General features: G+C 37.8%; 1 protein-coding gene across 1 annotated transcript in view; it reads right to left on the reverse strand.

Annotated features, from left to right (window-relative positions):
• LOC114666065 (tau-tubulin kinase 1-like) overlaps window positions 1-18,174 on the reverse strand; it is a 162,603-nt gene that overhangs the window by 53,297 nt on the left and 91,132 nt on the right. Inside the window, exons 11-12 of the mRNA XM_051919541.1 lie at window positions 6,589-6,743; window positions 2,029-2,230 (exon numbers count right to left, since the gene is read on the reverse strand). Coding sequence (XP_051775501.1) covers window positions 2,029-2,230; window positions 6,589-6,743 — 357 coding nt within the window. The remainder of the gene's footprint in view (window positions 1-2,028; window positions 2,231-6,588; window positions 6,744-18,174) is intronic.

An 18,174-nucleotide genomic window follows, 5' to 3' on the forward strand; every position in this document is an offset into this window, starting at 1 on the left:
CATCATCCCGTGTCCTGCAGTCCTGCAGTAAGGTGTACTTATTTCAGCATGACAACTGCTAATGTTTGCATTCCTACAGAAATTCCACAAGACCCAAGCTAATTGTCTGCTGTGTGGGACTAAAATTTAAGAATAGTGAGTGGATGCAGGGGATTACATTTTATTCCTGTGGTTAAAAAAAGAGTGTAGATAAACCTCTAAAAAAATTCTTCAAAAATAATATATACATATATATTTTTATTTGTGACAGGGTGAACTGACCAAGGATTGCCAGAAGAAATGTTGTGGTACCAGCTGGGCTACCCACTTTAATCAGTGCAAACACAATTAACACCACAAATATAACTCGGCTTCAAAACAGCCTTTCAAAAGTAACAATAACAGGAGCTCTGTCCTCGATGACTGCTCGGTTAGAATGCAACACCACCTTCTGGGGGTGTAAAGGGCCAGAAGGGGCAAAGTCATCTAGAGAGACGTTGAGCAAGGCTAGGGGTGTGATAGTTGGGTGTCTTCTGTCAGTTACGGGGAAACAGCACCCCCTCTAATCCTGAAATGGTATCGTTTATCTCATGGGCACATGGATATCACAGTAGGTGCTTTTCACAACAGTTTTTTTACACATGGTCCTGAGAATATTTATTTGTATCTGCAATTTTTATTTTGCCTACTACTACCATCACCTATCTTATCTTAATATAGTATTTGCTGTTTTGTGTCATAATCTTATTTGCTTCGTAGTGGCATCTTTTTATGGTGATTACCATACACAGTACACAGTAAAATAAAGATAATACTTAGATGAACTAACGACTTATCATTTGTGACTGTGGATGCATAACTTCTACAATTGTAGTCAGAAAAAAGTCAAATTTATTTGTTCCCTTTACTAAATACTTGGACGAACCCCAAACAAATCAGCACTCAGTGGCTGTAAAAGAAAAAAGATAAGGTGTCCAAATGCAGAATTTACCACAAGAACCCAAGAAGCAAATAGTATGAAAATTAAAGTAAATTTTGGAAAAAATGCAGGTATTCATATTACTTGTTTAATAGAATAATATGTAAACTTCTGGCTTTTCTTGATTCCAATAAACAAAATAATAACTGAAATGAATTGTGAGTATTTTACTTTATTACACTTCAGTAAAATAAACATCTTAATACATAATTCGCCAGTCTCCTCACTCATTTACTCACTCACTCACGTCCGTCCGAAGCCGAATGCGCAGTCGCCTTCTGCGCAGCTGCCCGAAAAACCTTACGAGACTGACATCGCGGCAGGCGGCGGATTTACGGCCGCGAAAATTCAAAGAGAAAGGCGACTACGGCCGCGAAAATTCAAAGAGAAAGGCGACTACGGCCGACATCCAACCCCAACATCGCGGGAGGCGGCGGATTTACGACCGCAAAAATTCAAAGAGAAAGGCGACTTCGATTAAAGCTCTAGAGGCCTGAAAGGCGATTTCGACTACAGCTCAAGACCTAATAACGCATTCATTCAATACACCTATATCAGGTTTGTGGTGTTTATACTTATTATATATTATACTATTCCACTCGTGCCCGTTTCATCTTACGTTGTCGAAACGGGCTCTTTGTCTAGTATTACATATGGCACGAATTTAGACGGCTCTTAAAGTAATTAGTAAAGAATATTTTTTGCTTTTTTAACACAATATTACTTCTCAACACAAGTAAACACATAATGATGCATTACCTACTCCACTTTCTGATTTGTCCTGAATTATTAAAAATAAAAATCTAAATAATTGTGTTTTCTTTTTGTAAATTCAGAATATTTATGTTGAAACGAACTTACAAAGCTAGACTGTTTTGTTTCACCAAGTAAACTCAGGGGTGACAAAAGGTTGAAATACTTTACACCATGGTCTTTAAAGAAAGTAAATGTCAAGTCTTTTAGGAGAGAATTTCATGTAAATAATAATCAATGATTACTTGTTAATACAAAATCTTATATCACTTTATAACGTACAATAATATAGCCACGAAATGCATTATTTATATCACCTTGCTGATGCTGATCCTGAGTTTGTTACGATTGAAATCTGTGTCCTCCCACACCTCCCCTTCATTTGGCAGCTGACCCTCTATCTGTCTTCCAGGAAGAATTGGAGGAGCATTTTCTTGGTCACTGAGGTGTTCATCTTGCAAGACATCATCCGTGTTTTCCCTCTGTAAATCTCCGGGTACAGGAGTGACATTGACAATCCTAAGAAAAAAATGAACATCCACATATGAAATATTAGCAGCAAAGTGAAGGAGATCATAGTTCCTATTGCAAAATGAGTTTGCACACATTGTGGTCCCCACAGTTATAATAGCATCAGGCCCAAGACATGACACAACTTTAAACGGTATCCCAACATGTAAGCAGTGAGGAATTCACCACTCTCTCAGCCACTACACACCCTCACTGAGACGTTGTAGGCACTGGGAGTCAAACACTGCTTGCTGGAATCACAGCCACCATTTCCACCACTCAGGTAAACAAGATTTCCATTTAATCTGAAGTCCAATGTGGCAGCTAGCATTGTCATGCGGCCTTCCTGCACAGACGCGCTCTCAGCCTTAGATGTGTACTGTCTACTGTATTATGCCGACCATAACAGGATACACTCACATGTACACAAACACACACTCAGTGACATTGGGTCATTTTCGAGTTGTGTATCAACCTAACCTGTTAAGCTTTAGTGTATGAAAGGAAACTCACACATAGGGAAAATATGTAGACTTGTAAATCCACTTACATAATAAAATATTTAAAACCAAACCTAAAGTATCCATCCATTATCCAACCCACTATATCCTAACTACAGGGTCACAGGGGTCTGCTGGAGCCAATCCCAGCCAGCACAGGGTGCAAGGCAGGAAACAAACCCTGGGCAGGGCGCCAGCCCACCGCAGGGCGCACACACACCCACACACGAAGCACACACTAGGGACAATTTAGGATCGCAAATACACCTAACCTGCATGTCTTTGGACTGTGGGAGGAAACCAGAGTACCCGGAGGAAACCCACGCAGACATGGGGAGAACATGCAAACTCCATGCAGGAAGGACCCGGGAAGCAAATACAGGTCCCTAACTGCGAGACAGCAGCGCTACCACTGCGCCACTGTGCTCCCCAAACCTAAAGTATGCGATTTTAAAGTGATACATTCTGTCAAATAATTTGAACCATCTAGTGTATAAACTTTATTTCTATCTTCAGATTAGACGTATTACATCATAATAAAAATATACTTTCACATTACTTAAAAATAGAAGTTAGTCTATAATATGCTTTCTTTTCCTTAAGGTAATCCATTTTGCATTCTCTATCATTATTTCTATGTATGCATTTTGTAGTTTTACATCTCTCTATATATCTTCTTCTATAATACGCTACCGTGGCTGTTCGTTTGTCTGTCCAGGATTTTAAATCACCTGTAGCTCGCAAACCGTTTCACCTATTGACTTGAAATTTAGTACACATATACTATGTGACGTCTACTATCTGCTTTCGGGGTGATGATTTTATTACTCTTTTTATTTTATTGTAGAATCAACTCTCGGCAGCGCACAGCAGGGCGGCCATGCGCCATTCTCATTCCCTGCGACCTTCACTAGTCATTCTTGAGGCAGATTGAAGACTTAAGTGCCAGATTAAGTGAAAAATTAAAGAAAACGTACTAAGTACTTGCAACACAAAAACTAACTTAATCAGTTTTAACGCGAAAAGATGCCGACAAAAGAGGAGAAGCAGCGGGCCGCTAGGGTGGAATAAAGAAGTGCTGCTCAGGAAGGAACAAGCACATCATCCACTGAGCAAATGAATGTTAAATGTACAGAGAAAGAGGATGAATACTAGGAATGCTCAAGTCAAGTGGATTCACTGCACGTTATCGTGCAGTAAGCCGTTACTGGTTTATATATAAAATCCAACTTCTGTCTGTCCACTTTTCATGAGAAAACTGCTTAACAGATTTGAATCTGTTTTTTTTCTAGAATTTGCTTGAACATTCCGGTTGATTTTGCGACTTCAAGAGGCTGCGTGTCAAGGGGAGGGGGAAACATGACGTCTAGGGTTGCCAGATGTCCCTTATATGTCCCTTATAAACACATTACTTTAACATGGCGTTCTCATAACTTCACTGTAATTTAAATCCTGATACTCTGTATATCCAATTCACTAAAATCTGTACTAACCCCTACTCTCTCTTCTGTTTCCTTTTCCGGTGTCCTTTTGGTGGTGGCGCCACCACCATCTACTCAAAGCACCATGATGTTCCAACAATGATGGATGGATTAAAAGCCAGAAGTCTGTATGACCATCACCATCAAGTGACTCCGTGAGAACCCTAACTACAAAGAGGACTATTTCATTTATGTTAGGTAGAATGCCCAGAGAGGACTGGGTGGTCTTGTGGCCTGGAACCCCTACAGATTTTATTTTTTTCTCCAGCTTTCTGGAGTTTTTGTTTTTTCTGTCCACCCTGGCCATCGGACCTTACTCCTTTTCTATGTTAACTAATGTTGTCTTATTTTAATTTCTTATTTTGTCTTTTATTTTTTTTTTCTTCATTATGTAAAGCACTTTGAGTTACTTTTTGTATGAAAATGTGCCATATAAATAAATGTTGTTGTTGTTGACATGTCCCATATTTGATAATTTTGTCCCCTGTCCTGTTCTGACCTTTCAGGGACACCCAAATGTACCGTATTTAGTTCATTTTCAAATTTCATAATAAAAATATATTTTTACTACCGTCTTACGGTACTTAGTTGTAACTTTATAAGTAATTATACTTTCTTTTCTCAGAGTCACTTGATGAAAATAACCCAAATGTAATGAGGAAACTCGTGTCTGCTGCCTGTTTGCAGCTTGCGCAGGTGCTCTGGTTGGCTGAGGACGGCGACACTCTCACCGTTTTGCTCTCCAGCCGCGCTGCTGTGTAGTTCTGTATCAGCACTGCAACATCCAGTGACTATCAACAAAGTGTGTTGTTACTACTCGCCACGGCCCACTTTTTTTCTAACTGCCTGTATTAAATAATAATAATATTTCTCTGTTGTCTGTATTAAATAAATATTTTCAAATGATTTCACTTTTACAGATTTTTTTTAGCTTGTATTAAATCATTTTCAAATGATTTTACTTTTGTTTTCTTCCTAACCCATTAAAATCCTTGCTTTATGTTTTTAGCTTATGTCTCTACTTTTATATAATATATTAGTCTGGGTGTGTAAGGGGCATGTATCAATTTATATAGATATAGTAGTAATATAGAGAGATTTTAAGAGTGTCCCGTATTTTTAATTTTCTAACTCTGGCAGCCCAAGTGACGTCACGAGTGGGGAACCGGGCGGGGGGTCCTCCTCACTCACGCTCCAGCCTCCATTCAAGTCACTGTACCTCCCCACCAATAGCTAGCGATACATGTTTGTTCATTGATTTTTAAAGTTTGTCCTTTTTCCCTGCTTCATGGGCAGAGCCACTGGGGACACCTGGTTATACATACGTAAGTCTGAATGGAAAAATTCCTTTCAATACATGCCACTAAATCATTTGTGCTTGCAATAAAAATTGGTTATAAAGACTGATGTCAGGACATATAACATATAAAATATTTATATATTCATTATCTCATCTAATGATTGGTTAAAAGTAGTGGGTACTGTGAAAGAAAATTTAACTGCTTGCAAGCTACTAAGGGTTAAAAGCTGTTTTGCTATAATGGCAGGTTATTCATACAGCCGTCTGTCATAAGACAGGTTGTAGTAAACTGACCTATAGGACAACTTCTTTATTTAGAATGCGTCCGTTAGAGACACAGGAAAGATGACTTTTCCTTCTTTAGGGCCCCATCTGCAACGTACACAAAACAGAAACGGTTGGCCGTTTCTGCACAAATATAAAATGAAATGCATAAGTAAACGATATTATGCTTTTTTAAAAGTAAGGGGAAGGGGGAGGGAGAAAATATAAAAAGCCACTGAAAAAGCGGAACTTTGCTCTTCTGCATTGCAACGTGGAATCCATGTACTCATCTGTGTCTGAATAAAGACTGATTGATTGAACTATTCCTGTCTTCCTCGGGATTACTTCCACAGTTTCAGAGCCATTACTAGCAACATCAGGCTCACAACCACGTAAATGCGCTTATTCCATTTACTCCATGTATCTATTTTCAAAAGCAATCATCATAGTTAGGGTCATAGGCTACTGAATCATAACATGTCAACAACCATTATAAAGCAAAAAAAAAACCTTATAGATGTAACTACAAGTATTGCAAAGTGCAAAGAAATAGTGCCAGACTTTGGCAACACAGATAAGACATTTCACCGACCAGCATTTCCTCAAATTGTGCATCTAAAACCCATGCCAACATGAGAACACACAAAGCACAAAATTAAAAATGAGGTAAAACAGATGTGGGTAGATGAATGCTATTTATCACATGACCATGCTAATTCAAATTGATGTAACTAATACATAAAATTAATAAAAGGTCATGATAATTGGCACTGCTCACACAGCTTCTTTTCTGCATAACGTACAGAGCTGTAAATCGCTTACCCAACCATGGCAGCCGTTTGCCTTGTATTGTGCTGTGGTGGGGTTGAGGTGCTAGTTGATAATAATGCATCAGTACCTCCCTTCTCCCAATCAAATGGTTCATTTTCTGTTATAATTCTCTCCTTCATGCTGTTTTCAAACACCGACATTAAAAGCTGGGGGTATAAAAAGTTTATCTTTATTATAAAATATTAATGATTAGACACAAAGAGGGAAACCATGCTCTGATTACTATACAAATTAATTTTATTAATGTTTTATTATTAAGCATTATACAGCATACACAATAAGTGAAATGCATACTTTGCTTTATCAAAAGTCAAAATAAGCTATTGGACATTTTAGTATTTTAAGAAGTCTGTGATGGCACAAATGCAGACAAACTGAAACAAAAATATAGCATGTAAAAAAAGACATGAATTGTTATTTTGAGCAGAAACAGGAAAACATGTTACAAAAAACTTTTCATAATGTGTTACCGCTTGAAGTAGATAACTGTAAATATTTCCTGAAATAAAGAGTTTCAGAGTAGCAGGTGGTTTAATAAAGATATGAAACAAGTTATTCTGATATTAAAAAATAGGCCAGTTTATAAATCAATTTACTTCATAGTGCAAGAAGTGACTTTTAATTTTGTAATATTTTATAAGGTAAGAAAAAAAAGACTTAACTGTAATTAAGAAATAAATATGTTTTATGCAATCCTAGCTGAACTGTGTGCAACATTTGTAGCATTATAAAAAACAAAATATGGTTACATTTATGAAAGTTTGTCAAATATACATTTTCTAGATATAATTATTCTCTTAACTGTACCACCAAAGCTTATCCAAGCTTGAAAAAGTGTCCACAAATAATACACTGAAAATGTGTCTGAATGCCGGTGTTACTTTTTTTGAATAAAGTGATGGATAAAAAATTGCCCAAATTATCTAAAATGACTAGCAGAAGGCAGAAAAAAAATCAATTTCCCCGTTTTTTTCTAGTTCTTTACATAAGCCCATACTGTACAGAACAAAAGGAAGTCAACATGCTAAGCACACACACAGAGCTCTAGATTTATTTTACAGCACATGGATAAGCGATTTATCCAAATATACAAAATGGTACTAACTACGGATTTATACCCGGGTCTTACTACTTCAGGTAAAATTTCAGCCTCTACTACAACCTCTAAAAAAATCAATTAAAAAAATCCTGGAAAATATGAAAAAAAACAGTATGCCTTTACATGTCAGATTCTAAAACTATAAGTGCTAATTCAGAATACAAGATACCACATGAAGAGGAAACCAGCGGTCACAGAAAGACAGACATTTAGAGAGTCCAGTTTTTCTGTTAAATAAAGAAGATAAACCTAGAGTCACTGTATTGTAAGATGAAATGACAAACTGCTTTTTATGGCTTGTAACCAACTCTCTTATTTATTGCAGCAATTAAATTCTGAATGAAACATGAAAATGTACCTAGTTCAGTACTATCTACCACTTCTTATATCTGTTTTCAAGCTTTGCTGGCGTGATATTCATCCTTCCATCCAGCATACTATAAATGTGTTGCTTAACATTTGTGTAATTTCTGTTTCCCTAATGCATGCATGAAATACATTTTTACTGAAGAAGCTAATATTAATCCCTCCTGTTTGTTTTCCTTGATTGTCTAAAACCTGCCAAAGGCACAGTCTGTTTTCTGTTTATTTTGAAAATATCTAAAAACCTGTCTGTTTAGATCTTTACAGTCTTACCTCTTCACTGCATTGAAATTGCTTTGCCAGATCAGTGATTAAACTTCTCCTCAATGCTGATGTCCCTCCACACTTCGACTCTTTCTCACAACTGCTGACCACACTGTTTGTTCTGGATATAATCATATTTCTACAACTGCATGCAATGAAATGTCTTCAATAGTGAATCTAAGATTCTCTACTAGGTAGGTTTCTTTCAGCACTTACATACTGTTAAAAGGGCCAGCTGATGCGCTAGATTTCTGGTACCATCTCTATGGTAAAATCAATCCCGGCTGCACATTGGCTATAGAAAAGCTCCCTAATTACCTCAATGGCTACAGCAGCTGTGCCTCAGCAAACCTAATTAGTTTAACCCAAACAAAACTTAGTTTGTTCTTGTTGGACCATGTGGACAACTTATGAAGCATTACATCTTAAGCCTAACGATAACTCCTGTTAAAATTGTCACTGTTCCCCAGGTTTGGAACTGTACCAGAAAGCAGGCTGACTTTTGATCTTTGCATTTCTGTTGCATCAATTCTTCATTTTATCGTCTACACAAAATCATCAGAACCAAACCTTACCTTTCTAGATCGGATGCTTTTACTAATCCTTGGTTGGATTATTGCAACTCTTGTTTTAATAGATTTTACAGTATGTGCAAAGTATCCATAAATTAAAAGAGGTTAAGAATGCTGCTGCCAAAGACCACGCTACTTGATACAGTGTAGCAATTAACACTGTTTCTCTATTATAAAAAAAAATCTTGCAATGATAGGTGATCTTTTGAAGAGAGATAGAGAGACACGCACTTTCATGTCCTGCGAGACGGACAAGTTACGTCATACTTACAAACCTTTGGAAGCAAGTCCCTTGGTTCACATGCAGAGCAGGTTAGAGATAATGGAAGCATGAAAACTTGAAAGTGTCAAAAAAAAATGAGAGTAAAGATTGTATTTTTTTCTGTCCACCCTGGCCATCGGACCTTACTCCTTTTCTATGTTAACTAATGTTGTCTTATTTTAATTTCTTATTTTGTCTTTTATTTTTCTTTTCTTCATTATGTAAAGCACTTTGAGCTACTTTTTGTATGAAAATGTGCTATATAAATAAATGTTGTTGTTGTTGTATTAGCGCAAACAAATGGAAAATATTACTAGGTGAACTAACAGAACAGCGAAAAGAGATCGAATAGTGTTTGAGGATGTCTGGGGTACAAGAGAGACAAGGCAGTGAGACAAAAGGTACCATACAGGCTTTTAAACATTCGAAGCGCCACACAAAATGCAGATCACGTGGCATGGCAGCAGCTAATCGAGCAAAGAGGAGGTAAAAAAAAACCTGTTATTTGTTTCCCATTGTATCACCATTTAAGAGGGGTTTTGGAGGAGCAGCCATGTCTCCTTGGGGTGCATTCAGCCCCCCTCTTCACAACGGCGTGTAGCACTGGTGGGGGGGGAGCGAAGCCCCCTAGTATTACTAAATATTAAAGCTGTTTGAACCAACACACCTGAATATTCATCCATACTTCTTACACGATTATGTTTTGACAGTTGATGCTGACCTTTCTGTTTCAACATCCTGTCTTAGTAAAGACTCATTCACGTGTGTAACTCTCAGATCTATTCAAGAAGCATCACCTGTTTGGACATTCAAAAATTGATTAAGGACTCAACTGTACTTTGAGTGTTTTCTTGCCCCATCATTTATAAGTTTCAGTAGTATCTCATCTTCAGTGATATACAATAGTACCTTTATTACAATTCCATATTCCACTTTAACCTCATCCATTAGAATTGAAACTCTAGCCAAAATTTCCCATGTCTTATTTTGTCTATTATGTTTGCTATGTTCCCTTATTTGTAATTTTTTACATGAGTTTGAGCTGAAAAAAAATTTATATTTTCAGACTCCTCCTGCTGTCTGGCCCTGTTGCATTTGTTATTTTTATTTATATTTTCTGTTCGGATTTTAATGTATTGTATATTGTTTATAGCACTATATGAAATAAGAATTAACTTCATCGTTTCCCGTTATTTTGCAGCTGCTCCAAGTCATTTGTGAAGCAATTCTAAAGTATGCAGTAAATGAAAAAAATGTAATCCAATCAGCTGATAAACTTGTAATATATTAAAATACTAACTATGCTACCCAGCTTTGTTCAGGAAATTTGGGCCTCGGTTATAGTGCCACTGGTTAATTGGATGTATCCGGTGTACTATGTAACTAAGTACTTTACTGTATACTATACTTGTATTTTTTTTTTACCAGGGGTTAATATTATTAGATCACTTGAGCAGCTTACTCTGTTAGTTGATTCATCCATCCATTTTCCAACCCGCTGAATCCGAACACAGGTTCACGGGGGTCTGCTGTTGCCAATCCCAGCCAACACAGGGCACAAGGCAGGAACCAATCCCGGGCAGAGTGCCAACCCACCGCAGTTAGTTGATTCATTTAAAGCTAAAAACTGCTAGAAATCTCAGCTCTCTATTAGCATCAAAGCCTAAAATTAGTACTGCCTCAGTATATACTGGATATGAATAAATGGAAAGTTACTAATTACTTTTGTTCAGTCAAAATTACTGTCCTGTTCTCTTCTTATCACATACTGAGAAAATAGGATCATTAACACCTACAGAAAAAATTGTGCTTCATTCTGTTCAGTTGTGTTTGGCTCCATAGGTTAATCTGCAGTGTTTTCTTTTTTATTTCCTCTGTGTTTTTATTAAACTTCAAAGTAGCCCAACACTGATTGCTGATTGGTATTGCAAAGGTTATGACAATATGCAGGCAGACAACAGTTTTGGCGTTTCAAAAGTGGAAGGGTATGCCCTTATAAAAAAAATGTAATCAGTTTATTGTAGTTTTATTGTCACGTGACAAAAACAATACTATGCAATATTTCCTTGTTTCATCGAGGGGAACCACCTTCCTCTACCTGCTCTTTTAATTGTGCTTGATTCACAAAGGGGAAACTCCACCCCCCTTTCAAATGCTGTTTGTAGGTCAGAAACTTAAAAAGGTCCCAAGGCCACAAAGGTTGATAAATACTGAAATACTGCTTTAGGATTAATGCTGTAATCCAAGGAGACCATGTAACTGTTATCCCAAAGTGGTTGTGGAAAAAAATTGCAGCGTCTATCAATGCTGTTATTAAGACTTTGTAAGGTAATCGTTTGGAGCAGAGCACCAGCTAATGGGAAATGTAGTCCCCACTTTGGCATTTGCACAAGATTGCAGATAAGACAAAGGGGGTGGGAGGATAACATATATTATTGAATCATTTGCTCAAAATTGACTATGCTCACCGTCACAGCACCCGGCAAACACTTGCTAAACGCATTTTCTTCAAGCTTCATCAAGCTTTGCTCCTTTTGCTTCACTTCTGCAGACAGCCTTCATTTGCACAAACTGGCAGAGCCCATTTCTCCATGAGGTCACTATCAGCGCAGTGGTGAAATGGTGTATGCAGTGCGTTAGAATGTCCCTCCTGCTAGAGTATTAATGACAAATATCAATAAATAAAAAAACAAGTGTCGGCCAATTTTTCATTTTTCTACATCATCAAATTTCAATCAAATCCGTTGTGGCATTTTTGAGATTTTGGATTTTTGAGATTTCTGGAACAGGGGAGAGTCCTGAGGCTTTGGAAAACATCTTGTATCATACCGGTCCCAAAGGTATCACGTCCTAGTGAGCTGAATGAGTTTCGGCCTGTTGCTCTGACATCACATGTGATGAAGACCATGGAGAGGCTGCTGCTTCACCACCTTAGGCCACAGGTTCAACACGCTCTTGACCCTCTGCAGTTTGCATATCAGGAGAAGGTGGGAGCAGAGGATGCCATCATCTATATGCTACATCGATCCCTCTCTCATTTGGACAGAGGCAGTGGTGCTGTAAGAATTATGTTTCTAGACTTCTCTAGCGCCTTCAACACAATCCAACCCCTGCTCCTTAGGGACAAGCTGACACAGATGGGAGTAGATTCATACCTAGTGGCATGGATCATGGACTATCTTAAAGACAGACCTCAGTATGTGCGTCTTGGGAACTGCACGTCTGACATTGTGGTCAGCAACACAGGAGCGCCACAAGAGACTGTACTTTCTCCGGTCCTGTTCAGCCTATATACATCGGACTTCCAATACAACTCGGAGTCCTGCCAAGTGTAAAAGTTCGCTGACGACACTGCTATCGTGAACTGCATCAGGAATGTGCTGGAGGATGAGTATAGGGACCTAATCAATGACTTTGTTAAATGGTGCGACTCAAACCACCTACAACTGAACACCAGCAAAACCAAGGAGCTGGTGGTGGATTTTAGGAGGCCCAGACCCCTCATAGACCCCGTGATCATCAAAGGTGACTGTGTGCAGAGGGTGCAGACCTATAAATACCTGGGAGTGCAGCTGGATGATAAATTAGACTGGACTGCCAATACTGATGCGCTGTGCAAGAAAGGACAGAGCCGACTATACTTCCTTAGAAGGCTGGCGTCCTTCAACATCTGCAATAAGATCCTGCAGATGTTCTATCAGACGGTTGTGGCGAGCGCCCTCTTCTACGCGGTGGTGTGCTGGGGAGGCAGCATTAAGAGGAAAGACGCCTCATGCCTGGATAAACTGGTGAGGAAGGCAGGCTCTATTGTTGGCATGGAGCTGGACAGTTTAACATCTGTGGCAGAGCGAAGGGCACTCAACAGGTTCCTATCAATTATGGAAAATCCACTGCATCCACTAAATAGTATCATCTCCAGACAGAGGAGCAGCTTCAGCGACAGACTGCTGTCAATGTCCTGCTCCACTGACAGACTGAGGAGATCGTTCCTCCCCCAAATTATGCGACTCTTCAATTCCACCAGGGGGGGGGTAAACGTTAACATTTAACATTATGCAAAGTTATTGTCTGTTTTTCACCTGCATTATTATCATTCTTTAATTTAATATTATTTATTGTATCAGTATGCTGCTGCTGGAAAATGTGAATTTCCCATTGGGATTAATAAAGTATCTATCTATCTATCTATCTATCTATCTATCTATCTATCTATCTATCTATCTATCTATCTATCTATCTATCTATCTATCTATCTATCTATCTATCTATCTATTTAGTTTTTCTACTGTGGGGAGTTATTTATCCCTAAATATAGATATACATACTGACCATGTTTTACCATCCGGTCAAATTTCAGCATCTTAGCTACATGGGAAATAGTGCTTTTGTTTATGAGTGAGTGACTAAACTTTGCTTTATCTTTGTATACTGTATATAAAGTGATAAGATGTCAGTTTGGCCAGCATCTGTGCCCTTTGAACGTGGGTAATGTTGCCTGGCATCCACAAGAGGAGGAGAAAGTCCGATGACCAAAAGCAAGTGGCCAGCACGAGAAAGTAAACTGTGTGATGTATATCCGTGTGTCTTATCGTCCGGTGTTGTAGAAGAAGAATGTTCTCCTCAGCACCATGTATTTTGTGTGTTTAGTAAATTAGAATTTTTATAATAACTATTTTGTAACTTGCCAGTGAGAGAAGCTTGGCTTATGAACTAACAAAAATATGTTATTCCAGGGTTCAGGAGAAATAGTGTCCACATGAATACAATCTAAGCTGTTTCTTGTTTTCCCTTTCTCAGAGTGAATGTCTCAGGGACAAGGTCACAAGGCAGCAGAAAGTACATGTAGTTTATGCAAAGGCGTCTCTCCTGTGCTTAGCTTTGAGAACACAAATAATGCTTAGCTCAACAGACATATTGTTTAACTTTACTGTTTTGATAAGGATGTTCTTTCTGTCTTATTAATCATGAAATGCTGAATTATAAAAACCCCTCCTAATTTTTTCTCGGTGTTCACATTGAGCTTTGCGGCAATAAGTTATGCTCTTTTGAATCTCTACTTACTGTGACTCCGAATGAATAAAAAAGAGAATTGAGAAATATTATCTGCCTGTTGTAAGTGTGCCTTTTTCGTCCACAGTGTCCACAACAGGGACGAACATCTGACATAGAAAGGCAACAAAAATCACAAAAAAAGAGAGGCATAAGGGCTAGAATGTTCAATGAAAAAAGTCAACAAGACATACAAAGAAAGTGGAATGTAAGGTATAATTGGGGTACAGAGGTTCGTAAATGTGCAATGTGATTGAACTAGACAGACTTACTATTTCACCATTCAGCCCATTTAAATAATTAAAAATTTAAATGTTATTTAATTTAATTAACAGGTGTTTCCCGGTGCTAATATTATATATATATTATAAAAGGAAATCCTGAGATGTGACATTCTCAGAGATAATTCTCAGAGATCATAATAACTCCCACGAGAGATAATTTCAGGTCCTGTGAGATGAGACTTTTTGCCAAAAGATTTAGACAAATCTTGCCTTCCTCTCAAATATTTCCAATCACGCCCACGGTCCAATCACTTCTCATTCGTGTGAATGCTATTGTCAGACACAATTCCTGGGCTTTCAGCTCCAAGCGGGGTCGGAAATTAAAGACAAAGAGTAGAAGACAAAGTAGAATGTCGTAAAGAGGTTCAAAAACGTTGGCGCGATACACATGCAGAGCAGGTTAGAGATTATGAAAGCACAAAAATCTGAAAGTCTAAAAAACTGATAGTAAAGATCGCATTAGCGCAAACAAACAGAAATTATTACTCGGTGAAATAACGGAACAGCGAAAAGAGATCAAATATATGGACATAGGTGATATGACACAAGTATGTAGATATTGTTTGGCTTTAAACTTTAAGTCGGAGACTTGTAGATCATCTACAGTAAATTTGTGTTGCCATCAGGAAAAAGTAGTGTTTCTTCCCAATGAAGAGGCGTATCCGCAAGAATTAAAAGATTTGTTGCTTGGTGAAAGTGAAATTCACATTTGCAAGCGAAGCGAGCAGAGGGCAGAGCCCCCTAGTGTATATACAGTCATATGAAAACGCTTGGGAACCCCTCTTAATTCTTTGGATTTCTGTTTCTCATTGGCTGAGCTTTCAAAGTACCAACTTCCTTTTAATATACGACATGCCTTATGGACACAGTAGTATTTCAGCAGTGACATTAAGTTTATTGGATTAACAAAAAATATGCAATATGCATCATAACAAAATTAGACAGGTGAATAAATGTGGGTACCCCAACAGAGATATGACATCAATACTTAGTTGAGCCTCCTTTTGCAAATCTAACAGCCTCTAGACGCTGTCCTCCTATAGCCTTTGATGAGTGTCTGGATTCTGGATGGAGGTATTTTTGACCATTCTTCCATACAAAATCTCTCCAGTTCAGTTGATGGCTGCCGAGCATGGACAGCCTGCTTCAAATCATCCCATAGAGTTTCGATGATATTCAAGTCAGGGGACTGTGACGGCCATTCCAGAACACTGTACTTCTCCCTCAGCATGAATGCCTTTGTTGATTTTGAACTGTGGTTTGGGTCATTGTCTTGTTGGAATATCGAACACCTACGTAACTTCAACTTTGTGACTGATGCTTGAACATTATCCTGAAGAATTTGTTGATATTGGGTTGAATTCATCTGACCCACAACTTTAACAAGGGCCCCAGTCCTTGAACTAGCCACACAGGATGATGGAACCACCACCAAATTTGACAGTAGGTAGCAGGTGTTCTTCTTCCGCCATGCAAAGTGCTTTTTGTTATGACCAAATAAGTCAATTTTTGTCTCATCAGTCAAAAGCACTTTGTTCCAAAATGAATATGGCTTGTCTAAATGAGCATTGGCATACAACAAGCGACTCTGTTTGCGGCGTGAGTGCAGAAAGGGCTTCTTTCTCATCACCCTGCCATACACATGTTCTTTGTGCAAATTGAGCTGAATTGTAGAATGATGTACAGATACACCATCTGCAGCAAGATGTTCTTACAGGTTTTTGGAGATGATCTGTGGGTTGTCTGTAACCATTCTCATAATCCTGCTCATATGCCGCTCCTGTATTTTTCTTGGCCTGTCAGACCTACTGGGTTAAACAGCAACTTTGCCTGTGGCCTTCCATTTCCTGATTCCATTCCTTACAGTTGAAACTGACAGTTTAAACCTCTGAGATAGCTTTTTGAAGACTTTCCCTAAACCATGAGACTCAACAATCTTTGTTTTCAGATCTTTGGAGAGTTGCTTTGAGGATCCCATGCTGTCACGCTTCAGAGGAGAGTCAAAGGAAAGCACAACTTGCAATTGACCCCCTTAAATACCTTTTCTCATGATTGGACACATCTGTCTATGAAGTTCAATGCTTAATGAGCTCATCCAACCAATTTGGTGTTGCAAGTAATCAGCATTGAGCAGTGACAGGCATTCAAATTAGCAAAATGATAAGGGGACCCACATTTGTGCACAGCCAGTTTTTCACATTTGATTTAATTTCATACAACTAAATACTGCTTCACTAAAAATCTTTGTTCAGAAAACACCGCAGTACTCAGATGTTCCTAGGAAATGAAAGACATACCACTGTTATCTTTTTTGTTGAAAGGAGAGTCAATTATTATGTAGGCTGAGAGGGGTTCCCAAACTTTTTCATGTGACTGTATAGATAGATAGATAGATAGATAGATAGATAGATAGATAGATAGATAGATAGATAGATAGATAGATAGATAGATAGATAGATAGATAGATAGATAGATAGATAGATAGATAGAGTGTCAGCAACAATTGAAACATCCCACAAATATCATTATTTGAGATTCAGACCTATGCAGTGCATATTTTTGTGATAAAATTTTAATAATCTGATATTTATTTTATTAATTTATTAAAAGCAGAAGTTACTTATTATCTCCTTGACTAAACATTTTACCAGTGTCTCACAATATTTGATTTGGTATAAATAAACTAAAATCACCCGAGTACTTGGTTACAGGATGTCAGGTGATAATGGAATAGCACATGCTGCCTGCCTGAACAGACTGGAGCGTTGACACTGTAATTGTCATTGATATCAATTCAGTTTTGAGCTCCAGGTGAAATTAAGGAGTTCACCCTGTGCTAGCAAAGGATTCAAGGTCAAAATACAAACTACTAATTTAATCAAATTCTACTGAATACATTGCTAGATTTAATTAAAACTTGAAAATAGATGAAAATTACTGTGCAGACAGATAGTGTAATACATACTGTATGTGAAATTGTGTCAGCTGCTATGCCTACAGCCAGGCAATACTACATACTGTAGGACATTTTTGTCTTATAGCTCTCTGTGCAAATAAGATACTTCATTCCAGATGTTTAGTGGGTCAAGTGGCATTAAAATGTCTTCTGCATAACAAAATACAAAATGTTACCTTTTAATGTTCAATTCTCTATTTTTCCAGATAGATATTATCCTTAGTAAAACAATGATATTATAGGGTTGCAAGGACAATACTTTGAAGGAGAAGAGTAGAAGAGTTCTTATAATTTTGTACTAAAAAATACCTTTTCTACATACAAGTATCTGATCTGCTCAAAGACCCACGTGTTAATCATGAAGGCGAAGTAGTGTATGTTTATTTAGCAACTTGTCTACTTGGAAATTGAAGATATTGAGATTTTATATATTTTTTTATTATTGAGAATTATTATTGGTCCATCTATGATGAATTACATACTGTATGATCAAAGGACGAAGTGACTTTATCATCCTTAACAAGAAGCACTATCTTGTCACCTGTTTTATGTTGTACACAGAAAACCTTTAGTCATGATCTTCATAAAATTAATATATCTAGCAGAAACATACAGAATATAAAACCTTGAATTGCTAAGGCAAAAGATAAACTCCTGTTAGGCATGTTACATTAAAAAATGTAACTGCTTGCAGACAAGTTTTATTTTTAGTTAAAATTCCTAGAAAT

Source organism: Erpetoichthys calabaricus, chromosome 15 (assembly GCF_900747795.2).
Source record: "Erpetoichthys calabaricus chromosome 15, fErpCal1.3, whole genome shotgun sequence".
Classification (NCBI taxonomy): Eukaryota; Metazoa; Chordata; class Cladistia; order Polypteriformes; family Polypteridae; genus Erpetoichthys; species Erpetoichthys calabaricus.